This window comes from Chiloscyllium punctatum, chromosome 49, assembly GCF_047496795.1.
Source record: "Chiloscyllium punctatum isolate Juve2018m chromosome 49, sChiPun1.3, whole genome shotgun sequence".
NCBI lineage: Eukaryota > Metazoa > Chordata > Chondrichthyes > Orectolobiformes > Hemiscylliidae > Chiloscyllium > Chiloscyllium punctatum.
The window spans coordinates 15,066,804-15,083,975 of NC_092787.1; the positions used below are offsets into that span (position 1 = coordinate 15,066,804).

A 17,172-nucleotide genomic window follows, 5' to 3' on the forward strand; every position below is an offset into this window, starting at 1 on the left:
AAGAGAAGTGTCTTTTTGACCACTAATCCTCGCAAATTTCTCCATGAATGAAAAGGTGATACAGAACAGTCCAACTGCAACAAGGTCAGACCCCATCCTTCGCAACACCAGCTTCAGGTAGAAACTCAGTATATGGTACACAAGCACCAAGTATCACTATAAGGGTCTACGCACAGCTTGATGCTGCTACACAAAGAAAAAGTGGCCATCAGGAGGAGGGCAGTGCTGGGTTACTTCTTCCACACCACCCTTCCCCCATCCAGAGGATTTGTACATGAGGTCCCTGCAGACAGTTTATGTTGGACCTCAAGAGAAAGATGGCTCTGCTGACTGCAACAGTGCAGGTTCTGGGAGTGGGCCAGATTTACACCATGAACAGAGTGCAGCACACCTGATGACCAGGTTTTCACAGAGACAGAAACCCTAGGTAGTTGTCTGAATTCACATATCATTACACATCAGATGGAGTCTGGGAAGATTAACAAAACAGTGAAATTCACAACTAATCTTGAAGTAACCTTCTGGAGAGGTTACAGCACAAACAGATAAAACTATTCATTTAAGTGTGGCTTTACAATAAGTCTGCAGTAGTAAATACAGTGGGTTCTTTCTTGATGTTATTTTTATTGAAATATGTATCTTGATTAGACTTAAAATCAAGCCATAAATATCAAGTTAGCCTGGAGCAGTGTTTTGTTGAGGAATAAGACGGTGCTATTTTCTGGGTCTGCAGATTGGAAGAAGCAAAAAGAAAAGTGGCCTTTAGTACAGCGATATGCACTTGTTGGATGTGGGAGTTCAGGGAGAGTTCATATTACTGAGGACTATATCTGCAATAAATGCCATTGGCTGCAAACCCAATCAGATCAAATGGATCAGTTCGAGAGACAGTTCGAGGCGATGAGGAATTTAAAAGCAAGGAGGGCATGATGGATGGCATTTAAAATGTAAGGGAAAAAAAGTTGCAGATACACAGTCAGAGATGGGTTAACTCCAGGAAAAGGTAAGACAGGTAGGTAGGCAGTGCAGGAATCTTCTGTGGCTATCCCCATTTCAAACAAGTAGTTTTGGAAAATGTAGAGGGTGATGAACTCTCAGGGGAATTAGCAAGAACAGCCAAGTTTCTGGTATGGAGATTGGCAGTATTACAATGATATGTACACCAAGTTCCAAGAGATCAATTGTGTTAGGGGACTCTAGTCGGAGGTATAGATAGTTGTGGCCAGCAGCAAAAACACTCAATGGTGTTGCTGCCCTGGTGTCAGGATCAAGGACGTCTCAGAGTGTAGAATGTTCTCAAGGGGGAAGAGGGCCCAGCAGGAAGCCATTGGCTCCAATGTGTACAATGACATAGGAAGGGGGAAAAAAAAAGGATGAGATTCTTGAGAGAATACAGAGAATTTAAAAAAGGTCAAGAGTAGTACTGTAATATCTGGATTACCCCCAGTGCTGCGAGCTAGAGGGTAAGAATAGGAGGATAGAGCAGATGAATGCATGGCTGAGAAGGACTCTTTTGGATAATTGGAATCTCTTCTGGAGTAGAATTGACCTGTACAAGGACAGATTACACCTGAATTAGAAGGGGACTAATATATTGGCAGGGAGATTTGCCAGAGGATTTAAACTAGTAAAGGTGGATCCAGAGAGATAAGGAAAAAAAAAGGTCAAAAATCAGAGATTGGTTGATGCTATATTGGGCCTGAGAAGGCATTCCTGCTCCTTCTGACTGATAAGGAATTCAAAAGAAACAAAAGTTTGAAGATTTACAAGAACCTTTCTGGTCATCTGGTTGCTTCAGCCATTTCCTGCTGGGATTCACCACAGAAGGGACTGTAAAACTATGTAATGATAGCAATATTCATTGGGCTAGGACTTTCGTACCGGAGGTAGATCGATGTCTGGATTTGGCATTCATTCATTGAATCGCTTTTGAATCTTGCCCCTTTCCCAAAGCATGATGACCCTCAGGTTAAACTCCCCATGTTGTATTTCTCCAAAGAAAAAGAGGTCCTATAGTTTTCTGGGACTATGACAACTTGACTTCACTAAGATTCATGCCATCCAAATATAGCTAATGGTCTCTACCTAAGCCATCATCCACAGTAAGCTGGGTTCCCAAAAACGGTTAACATTTAAGACTGCAAATTGTAACTTTTACCTTTCCTTCATACAATGCATCACGCTTGGGTTACTCTGCTAAAGCTCGTCTTGACAGCCTTCAAGTATTGATGTCTTTAAACCTAGTATTTAAGAACTAGAATGTGATTGAGAATATGCAGTGGATTGGGGTAGGCATGATATTAGGAAGCCTGATTTACTTTCTTGCAGAACAGCCTCAAAAACAGATGAGCTTGACAAAGCGCAGTGCTGTTCTGATGAACAATCTTGTCAAACAGCAGGGATCATTCCTGGTAGGATGGAAGGCTCCATGGCTGTTCGATAGCAAACAGTGAATTTGGCAAGGTCAGGATCATGGAGGCCCTGCCTATCTGGCCAATGAAGATCAAAAGAGTAGGAGGGTTTCCTCTTGATGGGAATACGGAGACATCCTTGAGAAAAGTAATGAGTTAAAGCAGTTAGGGCAGGCAAGAGCAAAAGCAGAGAACAAGAGGTAGGACTGATACATTGGAATAAATGCAGTTTAATTTAAGGAAACCCAATAAGGAAGGCAGATGAACTCAGCCCAGTCCCATGTTCCTAACCATGCCCTATCATAGCAATTACTGAAATGTGGCTCAGGGACTGGCAGCTTAATGGTCCAGGATACAAATGCTACAGGAAGGATAGAAAGGGAGGCAAGAGAGGAGGGGGAGTGGCATTTTTGATAAGGGATAGCATTACTGCTGTATGGAGGGAGAATATTCCTGTAAATACATCCAGGGAAGTTATTTGGGTAGAACTGAGAAATAAGAAAGCAATGATCACCTTATTGGGATTGTATTGTAAACACCTTAACAGTCAGAGGGAAACAGATTTCAAGCAGACTGCAGTTATCTGTAAGGAAAAAAAAAAGGATGGTTATGGTAGGGGATTTTAAACTTATCAAACTAGGACTGCCAGTGTTAAGGGTTTAGATGGAGAGGAATTTGTTAAGTGTGTACAAGAAAATTTTCTATTCAATGTGGATGTACCTACTAGAGAAGGTGCAAACTTGACCTACTATTAGGAAATAAGGCAAGGCAGATGACTGAGGTGTCAGTGAGGGAGTACTTTTGGGGCAAGCGACCAAAATTCTTTTAGCTTTAAAATAGTGATGGAAAAGGATAGACCAGATCCAAAAGTTGAAGTTCTAAATTGGAGAAAGGCCAATTTTGACAGTATTAGGCAAGAACTTTCAAAAGCTGACTGGGGGGCAGATGTTCACAGATAAAGGGATGACTGGAAAATGGGAAGCCTTCAGAAAGGAGATAGAGTCCAGAGACAATATATTCCTGTCAAGGTGAAAGGAAAGGCTGGATGACTAAAGAAAAAGTATTTGGTTAAGAAAAAAAAAAGGAAGCATATGTCAATTATAGGAAAGATAGAGCGAGTGAATCCTTAGAGTATAAAAGGGAGTAAGAGTGTACTGAAGGAAATCAGGAGGGCAAGAAGGTGACACGAGATAGCTTTGGCAAATTAGGGTTAAAGGGAGAAACCAAAGGGATTTTAAACAAATACATTAAAGGACAAAATAACTGGGCCCCTCAAAAATCAGTAAGGCAGCCTTTGTGTGGAACTGCAGAAGGGCAGGGCAGGAGGAGAGAAGAGATACTAAGTGAGTATTTTGCATCAGTGTTTACTATGGAAAACGACAAGACAGAATGGAAGGAAACAGATGGTGACATCTTGAAAAAAAAAATGTCCACATTACAGAGGAAGTGCTGGATATCTTGAATCACATAAAATGTGGATAAGTCCCCAGGACATGACTAGGTGTACACTCAAACTCAGCAAAGCTAGGGAAGCGATTGCTGGGCCTCTTGCTGAGATATTTGTATCTCAGATGGTCAAAAAAAGGTGTGGTGCTGGAAGATTGGCTAATGCGGTCTCACTGTTTACGAAAAAGGTAGTGTAGACCAGTGAGCCTGACATCAATGGTGGGCAAGTTGATGGAGGGAATCCAGAGAGACAGGATGTACATGCATTTGGAAAGGCAAGGACTGATTAGGGATAGTCTACATGGCTTTGTGTAGGAAATCATGTCTCACAAACTTGACTGAATCTTTTGAAGTAGTAACAAAGTGGATTGGGGAGGGCAGAGCGGTGGACATGATCTGTGGACTTCATTAAGGTGTTCGTCAAGGTTCCAAATGAGACTGGTTAGCAAGGTTAGATCTCATGGTATACTGAGAGAACAATTTGGATACAGAACTGGCCCAAAAAAAGGTAGAAGACAGAGGGTGATGGCGGAGGTGGAGAGTTGTTTTTCAGACTAGAAGCCTATGCCCAGTGGAGTGCCACAAGGATCGGTGCTGGATCTATTACTTATCATTTACTTAAATGATTTGAATACGAGCAGGGGGGTATAGTTAGTATGTTTGCAGATGACACCAAAATTGGAGGTGTAGTGGACGAGGAAAAAAGGTTACCTCAGGTTACAACAGGACCTTGACCAGATGGGCCAATGGGCTGAGAGGTGGCAGATGGAGTTTAAGTAAATGAGATGCTGCATTCTGGGGAATCAAATTAGAGCAAGACTGATACACTTAATGGTAAGGTCAGAGGGAGTGATACTTATTGGTCAGTGTTGAGTACTGGAATTAGGAGGTCATGTTGCAGTTGTACAGGACACCGGTTAGGCCACTGTTGGACTATTGCAATTCTGGTCTCTTCCTATCAAAGATGTTGTGAAACTTGAAAGGGTTCAGAAAAGATTTACAAGCACGTTGCCAGGGTTGGAGAATTTGAGCTATAGGGAGAGGTTGAATAGGTTGGGGTTGTTTTCCCTGGAGTGTTGGTGACCTTAGAGGCTCATAAAATGAAGAGGGGCATGGATAGAATACATGGACTATGTCTTTTCCCTGGGCTGGGGAGTTCAGAACTAGAGGGCATAGGTTTAGGGTGAGATGGGGGGGGGGGGAAACGTATTAAAAAGGTGGGAGACCTAAGAGACAATTTGTTCTTCACACAGAGGGTGGTACGTGTATAGAATGAGCTGCCAGAGGAAGTGGCGGAGGCTGGTGTAATTGCAATATTTTTTAAAAAGAGGCGGCATCTGGGTGGGTATATAAATAGGAAGGGTTTGGAGGGATATGGGCCAGGTGCTAGCAGGTGGGACTAGATGGAGTTGGGATATCTGGTCAGCATAGAGGAGTTGGGACCAAAGGGTTTTTTGCTGTCCAGCTCTAGTACTCTAACTGGTACTCCAAAAGCCCAGTTATTTCTGCCTCATCTTGGCAATGTGCACCTCAAGGTTTAGCATATTCCCCAGTCCCTCAAACACATTCCAGTGCTGTCAGGTAATCTGTCCAGCTGGGGAAGGGGAAGGATCAGTTGGCCCAGTTCCCAAATGTTATTCTTCCTTGATTTACCTTGGCTCCCAAGGCCAGTTTGAACTGGTTACACATGCTCAGGTCAGAATACTGCCACCGGACCAGAAGAAAACAAAAAAGTGACCTCACAGATGCACAGAGGCTGTGATCAGCAGGAACTCCTCTATGGCTCACATCCTTCATGGACTCAAAAGGCTCTGTACAACACAGGACAAGAAATAACTGTTGTACATCTCCAGGTTCTGGCCAAATCAAATCCCACAAAGGCAAATACAACTCAGCCAGAATACCCTTGCTCCTGGGAGTTTTATTCTTAACGATGACTCAATGGCCTTGGTCAGCTCATCCAGAGGGTCCAGCCCCTCCCATGTGCTCTGTGATAGAGGATAGAAACAACTGGGAGGCTGTACTGTGGGCTTCATATCATGCAGTCTTAAGGATTTACTAATCCTCAGGACGTCAGACTGAAAACATTACTGAGCCATGTTATTTCAGGCTGCTATGTACAGAGCTCTCCTTGTGCTTGCATTTCTTCTTGCAGTAGTTCACATCTCATCCTGCTCCATACAGTGTAGAGCTGGACTAGAAGATTACCCTACAGGCAGGAGGCATTGGCAGAGGCTTGGTGGCTCTTCACCTCCTGGAGACCCTCTGTGGCATCAACCCCATTGTCTGCTGCAGGAGTAGGTGCCACAGCCTTTTGTGGATTTGAGTTTTCCAGTCTCTTGCCTTCTAAACACCTTGGAAGGCAAAGAACCTCTTGGAATGCTACTTGACAGTTTTCCACCACTTCAAATGGAGACTGAAGAGGGCTTTCATGGCTCTCCAACTTGAGAAATTTTCTTCAACACTTCAAATCGTTTCTGGGATCAACAGTTTCATATTCAGCTTCCATGTTCCCTTGTCAGCCTGCTGGTTGACTGTTGTTAGAGGACAGTCAAGCAGCAGGAGGCAGTGGTCAGAGAAGAACACCAGCTTAGCATTAGTGGATCTGACAGATGACATGTGGGACACAAACAGGAAACCCATCAAGTGGTTAGACTGGTCTGGCTGCATCCAGGTTTATCTGCACTGCACTGTCCGCAGGGGTGCTGAAGCCAAGCTGCGCACAGTCTTTCAAAGTCAGGAATCTGGACATGGTGTTGGTTTGCGGTCAACCCATCCAGATGCATTGGTGATGCACTGGAAGTCTCCACCCAGAATGACCAGCCTGGGCATTACTAGCAACCATGAGTGCTACTGTAGGACAACCAACCACTTACTCTTTACCACTGGGACATGCATGTTAATTAGTGTCCGGGTGCATTTCAGTACATTATCTGCTCAGAAGTGCCTGCCCACCAACTCCATAACTTTGGGGGGGGGGGGGGGGGGGGGGGGGGTGAAGTTGCCTCCTTAAAATTCAGAATACCAGGCAAGGTGAACAGCAAATGTTATCAGCTGACCAAGCTGTAAGCCTGTGGGACTAAACTCCATTTCCTATAGCTGTTGAGATGCAGTACCCCACATTCCTGCAGAAACAAGGTCTGCTTTGACATTGGCTTACCTGACCAATGTGGAAACATTACTAGATGTAAAAATGCTCACATTAAACCAGGCAATTTTAAAACTCATTTAAGATTCATAAAGTAACCCTTTAGACCAAAAAGGCCTGTTCACTCATGGTCTGGTCACTAGGGGAGTCCCTGTATTCTTGTGTCATGAGTGACCTGTTAGACACTCCGTGTAGAGGTAGCAATCTTGTTCCTCCCTGGAGGAATTGTCCTGATCCAGTGTCAGAGTGACAGCAAAACCAGGAAGGTTCCGTTCTGAATAGAATAGAGGAATTGCGCTCCTGTTCCCAACTTGGAACGTCACTGCTTCCAGTTGCCTGGAGCGGTGGTGGGTACCCCTTAGTTCCCAACAGGTAGAGATTGGGCTTCAGGTGACTCCCTCACTCTGTCTGGTGTCTAGGCTGGCAGCTGTTCCTCTCCTTGTAAATGGTGCGGTGCCTGTTACCATTCCTCCACACACCTTCAGAGAATCTGCTGGTGTTCATCATGCAGCTGCCTCAGTTTTGCTGTAGACCAGGAGGGGCTTGATAGGTTTTCCTTTAGTGGTTTCTCAGATACTCACTCCACTGCCTCCTTAATTTCCTCCTCTTCCATTGACTCCACCTGTTCAAGTGGAGGTTAGATTGATGTAGCCAGTGTGGAAGCACTTTTTCCTCCTTGCCAGTCTGTCCTACCTTCTGGGCACCCCTAATTTCAGATTTGCTGATGGGTTGTGACTTGTCTTGTGTCCCTGGCTCTCACTGCCACTTCTGGCCATCTGAGCATATATGGTGCCCTCTCCATCTTGGGTAGGGCTCATTTCCCCAGACCAGTTGCAGCACTTTGACTCTTCACAATCCTTAAAAAGGAGATGGACTTCCTGTTTGCAATTCCTGTAGAGGGTGACATCGCAGCAGACTGCACTATGCCCTGACCTCCCAAGTTCATCATTCTCTTAGGCTGTCCCATTTGTTAGGAAGTCTCAACTCCGTCCAATCGTGAAACTAGAGGTTTCACCATAGCATTCACCTTCAGGGTCACTTTGACCTGCCACTTGCTGGTCAAGATTCTGCAGGGGCCCCACTATATTGGTACTGCCTCTTTCAAGCAGTATGTACCTTCCCAGGAAGATTAGGATGTTTGCTGCCAGGACATGGGGGCTGTACATTTGGATTTTAACAGCTCAGTTCCTTGGTTCAGGAAAACAAACAATGGTGCAGACCGGATGGAAACAGGCCCTCACCTCAGGTCACAGTTGGCATTAGGCTAAAGCCAGCATAAAGATCCACCAAATGCAGCTCAGCTCAAATGATCCTCCAAGTTCTGCTTGCAATTCAAATCCAGATTCTTGGCACACACTCAGACAAGACTATTCAGGAACCAATCATTCCTGCCATGCTACACTTTGAGATGGTCCAACCATCCATTTCAGGTTAACTCCTTGTTGCCTAGCCTCTGCCAGGATTTAGGCCAGATATGGAAATGTTCTCCGCTCAGGCAGCCTTGATCCAAGTTAGCACAGCTTCTTCAATATAAGATCAGCATCCTTTTCCTTACCAGGAAAGATGGTCACTTGAACTCTTCAAGATAGTCACCTTAAGCTTCAGAATGCTTGAGAAACTCAAACAGGAATCTCCCAGGCTTTAGTTCAGTTCCCTAAAGAGAGATTTTTTAAATCCACAGAACACCAACGTGCACATTTTTTCACAATGCAACATTGGTTGCTAAAATCAGTCTATTCCTCCACAACATTATCATGAATGCTTGCAGTTGTTTGTTTTCTTGAGTCTAAGACTTGCATAGATTTATGCATCACCCATAAGATTCTTTCTATATGTAGGGTGCTAATGGAATTAGTAAAAAGCAAAAAGGCCCCAATACAGCTTTCTTTGGAACACCACTGGAAACTGGTCTCCAGATGGATCCATAGGTGATTGAGAATAACTATCCTTAAAAGCATTAAGCCAAAAACTCACATCCTATCACAGCTTCTCATTAAATTCTACAAGCAATCTAAGATGATGTACTGTATGAAAAGCTTTTTGAAAAAAAAACTAAGGTTACCAACTATTGGGATAACCTCAGCTAAGCTAGTGACATTTAAAAAACCTTTTGATCAAGTTAGCAAAACTCATCTTTCTTTTCCAAAAGCCATGATTTCTCTGGTTATTCCATCTCAATCTTGGCACACTATAATGTATCACACACAATCCCTTTGAGCCTCTTATTCATAGAGTAAGATTAAGCTTTGTTAAACTGAAAGACAGCTGTAGCTCATGAGTCACATGTTCCATCAAGTCCCACTCCAGACCTTGAATAAAGTGTCTAGGCTAACACTTTAGTGCCGAGAGAGAGCTGCAATATCAGAGGTACCATTTTCACATGAGATAATATTCCATTAAGACTCCAGCTACCTGCTCATTTGATGTAAAATATCTCATGGCACGATTTCACAAGGGCAAATTATTGTACTTCACAGTTATCACAAATCACCTTTGTAATTTTAGAATATTTTAAGTACTTCCTGCATACACAAGTTGTCTGGTGTGTTCCCGATTACTTATAAATGGTTACACTTAGGTATTTCAGTGTTTGTAACACTTCAGTTTTGAAAAGCACTATATAAAAATGAAAGTTCTTTAACAGTAACCCTTACTATCCCTCATCATGCAGCCTGTCAACATTCACTATGCTAACAAGTGAATAATATGAATTTATGCAAAGCATGAAGTGTGGCTGGCATCATGGACTTGTAGAAATCAGTCAACTCCTTTAGGACTCAGGATATTTGCAAGCAATCAAACTCAAATTGGACAATATATAATTGATTAAGATACATGGGACACAAGATAGAACTAGTAGTATCCACTCAAAAAAAACTAGCAATACAGCAAGAACATTCCCAAGCCTTTATTATATACTAAACAAATCAGCAATTATGCAATCTGTCAGTTACTAATTTTAGTATTTTGTTCAGTTGACCAAGATTCTTAATGCTTTTACAGAAAGCAGTGTTTGATTAGCAAGCATGAAATGTGCTAAAACTGAATAAAAATTTGTTAATCAAACACTTAAATACATGGATAACATGTTCCTTGGCTGCAAATACAACATCTTGTGTTAATATGCTTTAGCACAACATCCAAAATAGGCCTAGGAAACAAAAGTTTGCTAAAACACACTGCTTATGCCTGATCACTGTCTCACCTCTAAGTGTTTTTCATACAGTATACACCCATAAGAGCCTCTTTGTGTCCTTCAAAGTCTATGCATGCCTTCAATGGCCAAACTGCAAGCTTGACACCACACCCACAATTCAATTGCACCACCCACACACTCTTCACATGTTCCACATCTTGAAAAGCCTCCAAAACATTCACTTCTCTTCCAACAGATTTACCTAACTAGTATATGAAGTAGTGATTAGCACACATTCTTCATCCAGTTTGAACAATGGCACATCCCCTGATTGATGTGCTGTGCCCACATTTTGACTCGTGTCCAATTCTAGATGTGATAACATCTTATGTGTTCTCCTCAAACGGACCCAATCCTGCTTAGATTTATTGTCAGCGTGTTGTGAACCTGATATAAATCTGACCACTGCGTTGGCACTTTGGCATGTGCCACAGCAGCATGCACACACCCTCACCCTGCCTCGTGCACACTTTCCCCACCACACGTGCATCCTTCCCACACCCAAAGAACAACACAGCCCTGGGAGTGAGGCAAATCCCTCACGCCCGGGGAACTGTCCGAGGGATTAAAGCAAAATCACAGCTTGATACAACAACTAAAAATCAGGTTGGAATAAAGCAAATGGATAGGGCTTACGTACGTTTTTGCACCTTGCCGATTTCCTCACATTAATCGCCAAGCCAACGTGCTGAGGCCGGGCAACTTCACGCTGGTCATGTTTTATTGTGTTTTGAGGAGAGGATGGGAAGATCCAGGCGACAGACTGCACCTGTCACCCACACATGGGCAGCGGCAAGACATTTTGCGCGGTGGAGAATTCTCACGGCGGTACATCATTAACATCCCCCCCACCCCCTCCCGAGCCCGGTGCCCCTTATTCCCTGACAGGACTCACCGTAAACTCGGAGCCAACCCTGGTATAAACTGGCAGCAAAGTAAAGGAGCGACTCTCCCTCGATGATCGCCTCCATGGAACCTCGGTCAGTGCCGAGTGGCCGCCTCACATCACCATGACTTCGACTAACGGTCCTGTCTCGCTCCACACCCAAACACCAACAGAAAACACTCGACGTCCTTCTTCAACCCCTTTCCTTCTTTTTTTTCCTTTATTTCTTTTCTTCTCCTTCAATTATCCAGGCGAACGAAAAGAACTTTTTTTAAAACAAAAAAAAATTTCCCCACCACCCTCGGTCAAACTCAGCGCCTTTTATTCATTCCGAATTAAATCACCTGCCTCCGCGCTTCTGGGGCGGGGGTAGATCAGCCTCCCGCCTTCTTCGTTCAACCTGATTGAAGGATGCGGGGAGATCAACGGATGGAGAGCCCAATCACGAGCGCGGAGTCGGTTTGATAGGCAGCCACCATACCCAACCAAATTCCGCATGTGCTCTGATTGATAACCACCTTAGCCATTCGCAAATGCGATAATAGGGTGGGTTTCATGCGGAAGAGCCAATCAGTAGTGTGTCCCATGTGTCAAAGAGACGAGTCTTCACTACTTCGTCCAGGCAGTAGTGTGCGTGGCTTCATTTGATATTGCTGCAGGTTAAATGTCATTTTAATATCTTCGAGGAAACGACTGCAGGCTGCAGCCAGTCGTGATTATGAAGCATAAATTAAATGTTGAAAATATGAAGTAAGAAATGAAATGCTGTGATTTTATTCTTACATAGGATGGGGACTTCGCTAGCTGGGCGAGCATTTTCTTGCCCGTCCCTAATTGCGCTGGAAAGGTGGTGGTGAGCTGCTTTCTTCAACTGCTGCAGCCCTTAGGATGTAGGCTCACCCACAGTTCTGTTAGAAAGACATTTCCAAGATTTTGACCCATTGGCGATAATGAACGGTAATATATTTCCAAGTCAGGATGGTGAATGGCTTAGGGGGGAACTTGCAGATGGTAGCGTTCCGATACACATGCTGTTCTTTTCCTTCCAAGTAATAGAAGTTGCAGTTTTGGAAAATGCTGTCAAAGGAGCCTTGCAGAAATATTGTGGTGCATTTTATAGAGTGCACACAGTGTGTCCATGGTGAAAGGACTTAATGTCAAAAATGGTGGCTGTGTCGCCTATCAAGCAAGCCACTTTGTCCTGGATGATGTCAACATTTTTGAAAGTTGTTGTCAATATCCAGGCAAATGGATAATATTGCATCACACTCCTGACTTGTGATCTCTAGATGATGGGCTGGAATTTGGGAGGCAGAACCTAAGTTATTCTCCAAAAAAAAACAAGCCTCTGATCTGCTCTCATAGCCATAGTATTAGTATAATTGATCCTGTTCAGTTTCTGGTCAATGATAACCCCCAAAAATTTAATAAAAATGTAATAATACTATTTAGCAATGGCTATTCCAATGAAAATCAAAGGATTATTGTTGGATTCTATTTTGTAGAGATTAACATTGCCTGGTACTTTTGTGGTGCAAATGCCACTTGCCACTTGTCGCTGAAGCATGGATATTGTCTTTATCTTGATGCATTTGGACATGAACTAGTGCAGTATCTAAGGTGTCACGAATGATACTGAATATTGATCAATCATCATTAAACATTGCTATTTCTGATCTTATAATGGAGGGGAGTATATTGGTGAAGCAGCTAATAGTGGCTGTACCTCAGACACAATCCTGGTGAACACCTGCAGGCATATTATGATTCTAAGATGATGGATCTCCAGTAACCACAAACATCTTCCATTATGCTAAATGCAATTCCAACAAGTTGAAAGTTTCTCCTTGGTTCATGTTGAGTTTTTTTTTGCTAGGGCTATTTGATGCCAAATTCAATCAAATTTTAGAATCTTAGAATCCCTACAGTGTGGAAACAGGCCCTTTGGCCCAACAAGTCCACACCAGCCCGCTGAAGAGTATCCCACCCCAAACTCAATCCCTATTAGATTAGATTAGATTAGATTACATACAGTGCATTTATCCCTGACTAATGCACCTGACACCTGACACCACACATCCTTGAACACTATGGGTAATCTAGCACGGCCAAATCATCAACCTGCACATCTTTGGATTGTGGGAGAAAACTGAAGCACCCGGAGGAAACCCACGCAGACATGGACAGAACATGCAAACTCCACACAGATAGCCCAAGGCTGGAAATGAATCCGGGTTCCTGGTGCTTTGAGGCACCAATGCTAACCAATGAGCCATCGTGCTGCTGCCTTGATGTCAAAAGCAGTCACTTTCACCTCACCTCTAACGTTTAGTTTGTTTCCACGTTTGGACAAAGGCTATACTGAAGTCAGGAGAGAAAATGACAGAACCCTTAGAAGCATTGATATACAGAGGGATCTTGGGTTCCAGGTCCATAGCTCCCTGGTCAGCATGGAAGGTGGACCAAAGGGCCTCTTCCTGTCCTGTACTGTTCTATGTATGAGTAGCCTTGGTTAAAACCAAACTGAGTTTCAGTGAGCAGGTTAATTTATTTGCAAATGGTGCTTAATAGAACTGATAATGACCCTTCCATCATTTTGATGATGGAGAGTATGTTGATAAGTTGTTAATTGGAGGGATTTGATTTGTCCTCTTTTTGTGGACAGGACATATCTGGGAACTGTTACACATTGTTTGCTAGATCTCAGTGTTGTGGCTTCTATTGGAACAGCTTGGCTCATGGCACAGCCAAGACTTCAATATTATTATGAATACTCAGTGATCATGCAATATCTATAAAGAAACAGTCAATGAACAGGTTTAAAGTCAGTGTAATTAAGCTATGATGGGGACCAACGTTTCATAGACAGCTAATCTGCTGAGTATTTCCATCATGTTCTAAGCAGGATGAATTGATGAAAGGATATGTACTTCATAACACAATTTCTCACAAAAGAGATAACACAGTTTCATTTAGAAACCTGTAAATAGCTAACATCAAATTCTGAAGCTTCTTATAACTCATGCTGTAAATGGAGCAGCTAACTGAATCAAGCCTGATCCTATAATAGGAAATGAATAATCCAAACTTCCCGACATGCACTAATTGCTATTCAGAATTATGAATGTGCTACCTGTTCCTAACTATCAGGTTGAGATCTTTCAGGCAGCATTTCCCTCTATTGTTTTGCAGAAGCATCTGGGGACCATACAAATAAGAATTTGGTTTCAGCTGTTTGTGCAATGCAAAATAAATGTGGCACAGCAGGCAACAGTGTGAATAGATTTGCAAACTGACTACATATCATGAAATGCGGTGTCAATGTATATTTATCACAGCACAAAGAATGTCAAATTGAGCCCATAGTTTATAATTTGGCAGCTGAGAATAGATACTCAAGAACTTGGGAAAATCAGACATTCCTTCCATCGCTAAAGGTTATTCCAATGGTATGTTCACTTAGATCATGGCTAATCTGTAATTTTATTCCAATTAGTCATCTTCGCTTCAAATGCTGAATTAAAATCCATCACAGGTTTAAAATTATCAATTGACTCAGTTTGAACAAGTTTTGGGAAGAGGCTTTCTGAGGACACATACTACATGTCAATTTGTGTTAAAAGTATAGAATCGAAAATGATGTCAATCTAATAATTGATATGCTTCACAGGCCCAAGCCTCATCGTGATTACACAGCTAATGTTAATATTGCTATGAGCTACTCTCTGTCTGTATATTCCGCATATATTCTAAGTATGAAATAAAATTTTATAGTTTTAAAATGTAAAAATGATTGGAGACAGTCTATTTGATCCTTGTGTAACATTCTCATTTAATTGAGATCAAAAAATATTTAATTTGAAAAAAATACACAATTTTGGTATTATAAAACTATTTATGCTATTCCCTATAACAAATTGTTATCAGGGATTTTAAGGAAGTAACTATGTCTTTAGGGTGTTTGCTGATATACATGAACAACTAAAGAATTATTTTGTGAGTCTGGAATCACATGTGGCCAGACCAGGTAAGGATAGCAGATTTCCTTCCCTAAAGGTTATTAGTGAACCAGACAAATTATTCCTGTCATGATTAATTCATGGTCATCCTTTGTCTCTCAATCCAGATTTTGATTAGTTCTGCCATGGCAGGATTTGACCCTAGGCCCCCAGAACATTAGCTGAACGTCTGGATTAATAGCCTAACAATAAATTAGGCTATTAACAGGATTTCAAAGGATTTAACATCATGAAAATACTGTTAAAATTTGTTTGTAATCATATCCCTCAAAGTTGTTGTGTTGGGCAGGTGTTTAATACTAGCTCAGGCTATAACAAACTATTTAGAGTGCAGTTCCAATTAAATGAATTTACTGTTGAATTAGATGCTATTCTAGATGTTATTCTACAAAATTAAATTTCTAAACAGATAATACGTAATTGCATTAGTAGATTTCCTTTTAAATCTAGCCATGAATAATTAATAGATTTTTACCATTAAGGCACTTAAAAAAAATCAACTCACTCCTATCTTCATTTAATTTTGATCAAATTCAGTTTAAAGAAAAAGTATACACTGCTGGAGCAAAGTCTCTTGGATTAACTTCATTGGACCCAAAAGGTATCAGCTATAAGAGTTACTAAATTAGCACTGCAATTTTCTTGATTAGGTCTACTCAGTTTTGGTGCGTTATCAAAAATTATTGATTTTAGTTTACTTATTACTGACCAAAACCAGGAAGTTGCATTAAAAAACTTTGGGTTTGAGGGGATCCAAGATGGCGGCGACCCAGCAAGTCTGAGTCTATAGTGCTCCTCCCAAGACTTGGGTAAAGTGGGTCACCCACCCCCACCACACTCACCAAATCATTTATAATAGCTGTTTAATTTAATTAGTTGCTTTGTATTAAATTTAAACAATCTAATATTTAGTAAAAATGATCAAAGGGAAGGGAGCCCGCAGCTCTGAGCAAGCAGGAACCCCTCCCCCACCCTCTCCAGCTGCAGCAGAGGCGTCCACAGCCACCCCGGGGGACTTACCTACAGTGACAAGCCTTGTGGAGATGATCTCCAAACTGGATGCGAAGATCGACGCTTTTATCGAAGGGCGGCACGGTGGCACAGTGGTCAGCACTGCTGCCTCACAGCGCCAGAGACCTGGGTTCAATTCCCGACTCAGGCGACTGACTGTGTGGAGTTTGCACATTCTCCCCGTGTCTGCGTGGGTTTCCTCCGGGTGCTCCGGTTTCCTCCCACAGTCCAAAGATGTGCACGTCAGGTGAATTGGCCATACTAAATTGCCTGTAGTGTTAGGTAAAGGGGTAAATGTATGGGAATGGGTGGGTTACGCTTCGGCAGGTCGGTGTGGACTTGTTGGGCCGAAGGGCCTGTTTCCACACTGTAGGTAATCTAATCTAATCCCGAAATCGATGGGACTCACTCTCGGCCGCGCTGCAGAAGCACGACCGAGACATCCAGGAAATCGAGCGCTGAGTTGGAGGGGCGGAGTTAAAGGCCGCAACCTCCGAAACTACAGCTCAATCGGCCATGGATCAGGTCTGGACTCTCGAACAGCGAGTCCGGACTTTAGAGAATTACATTGATGACCTCGATAATCGAGGTCGTCGAAAAAATATCCGTTTGCTGCGCCTTCCCGAACGGGAAGAGGAAGGCCAGCTTACAGCATTTCTCGAGCAGTGGCTGCCACAGCTTTTAAATTTGGAAGCTGGATCAGGACAGGTAAGGGTGGAATGGGCCTACCGGGTTGTAATGCGTGGGCCCGGCTCGAACCAGCGCCCCCGCCCGGTCCTGTTCCGGCTGCAGAGCTATAGGGAGAGGCAGATACTTCTAGAAGCTTCAAGAAATCTTGGAAAAGACCCCCAAGCTATGATCTATAAAGGATCCAAGATCATGTTATTCCAGGACGTTTCCCCAGTTCTGGTCCAAAAGAGGAAGGCATTTGACGAGGCAAAGAAGCGTTTAAGGGACTAAAATATTCAGTACTCCTTACGCTACCCAGCGACGCTACGCTTTAACCATGAAGGATCCGTGTATAACTTCGGATCACCAGAAAAGGCTAAGGAATT

At 42.9% G+C, this 17,172-nt stretch overlaps 1 protein-coding gene across 3 annotated transcripts in view; it reads right to left on the minus strand.

The window, feature by feature from the left end:
• Nucleotides 1–11,419, minus strand: part of LOC140469406 (disabled homolog 2-interacting protein-like) — a 705,419-nt gene extending 694,000 nt beyond the window's left edge. The window contains exon 1 of one of the 3 annotated variants that reach the window (XM_072565892.1): nucleotides 11,097–11,418. In XM_072565892.1, coding sequence (XP_072421993.1) covers nucleotides 11,097–11,172 — 76 coding nt within the window. In that variant the 5' untranslated portion in view covers nucleotides 11,173–11,418. Of the gene's footprint in view, nucleotides 1–11,096 lie in introns of all 3 variants that reach the window. The other 2 variants (XM_072565890.1, XM_072565896.1) reach the window with 2 other exon arrangements.
• Nucleotides 11,420–17,172: the final 5,753 nt, after the last annotated feature.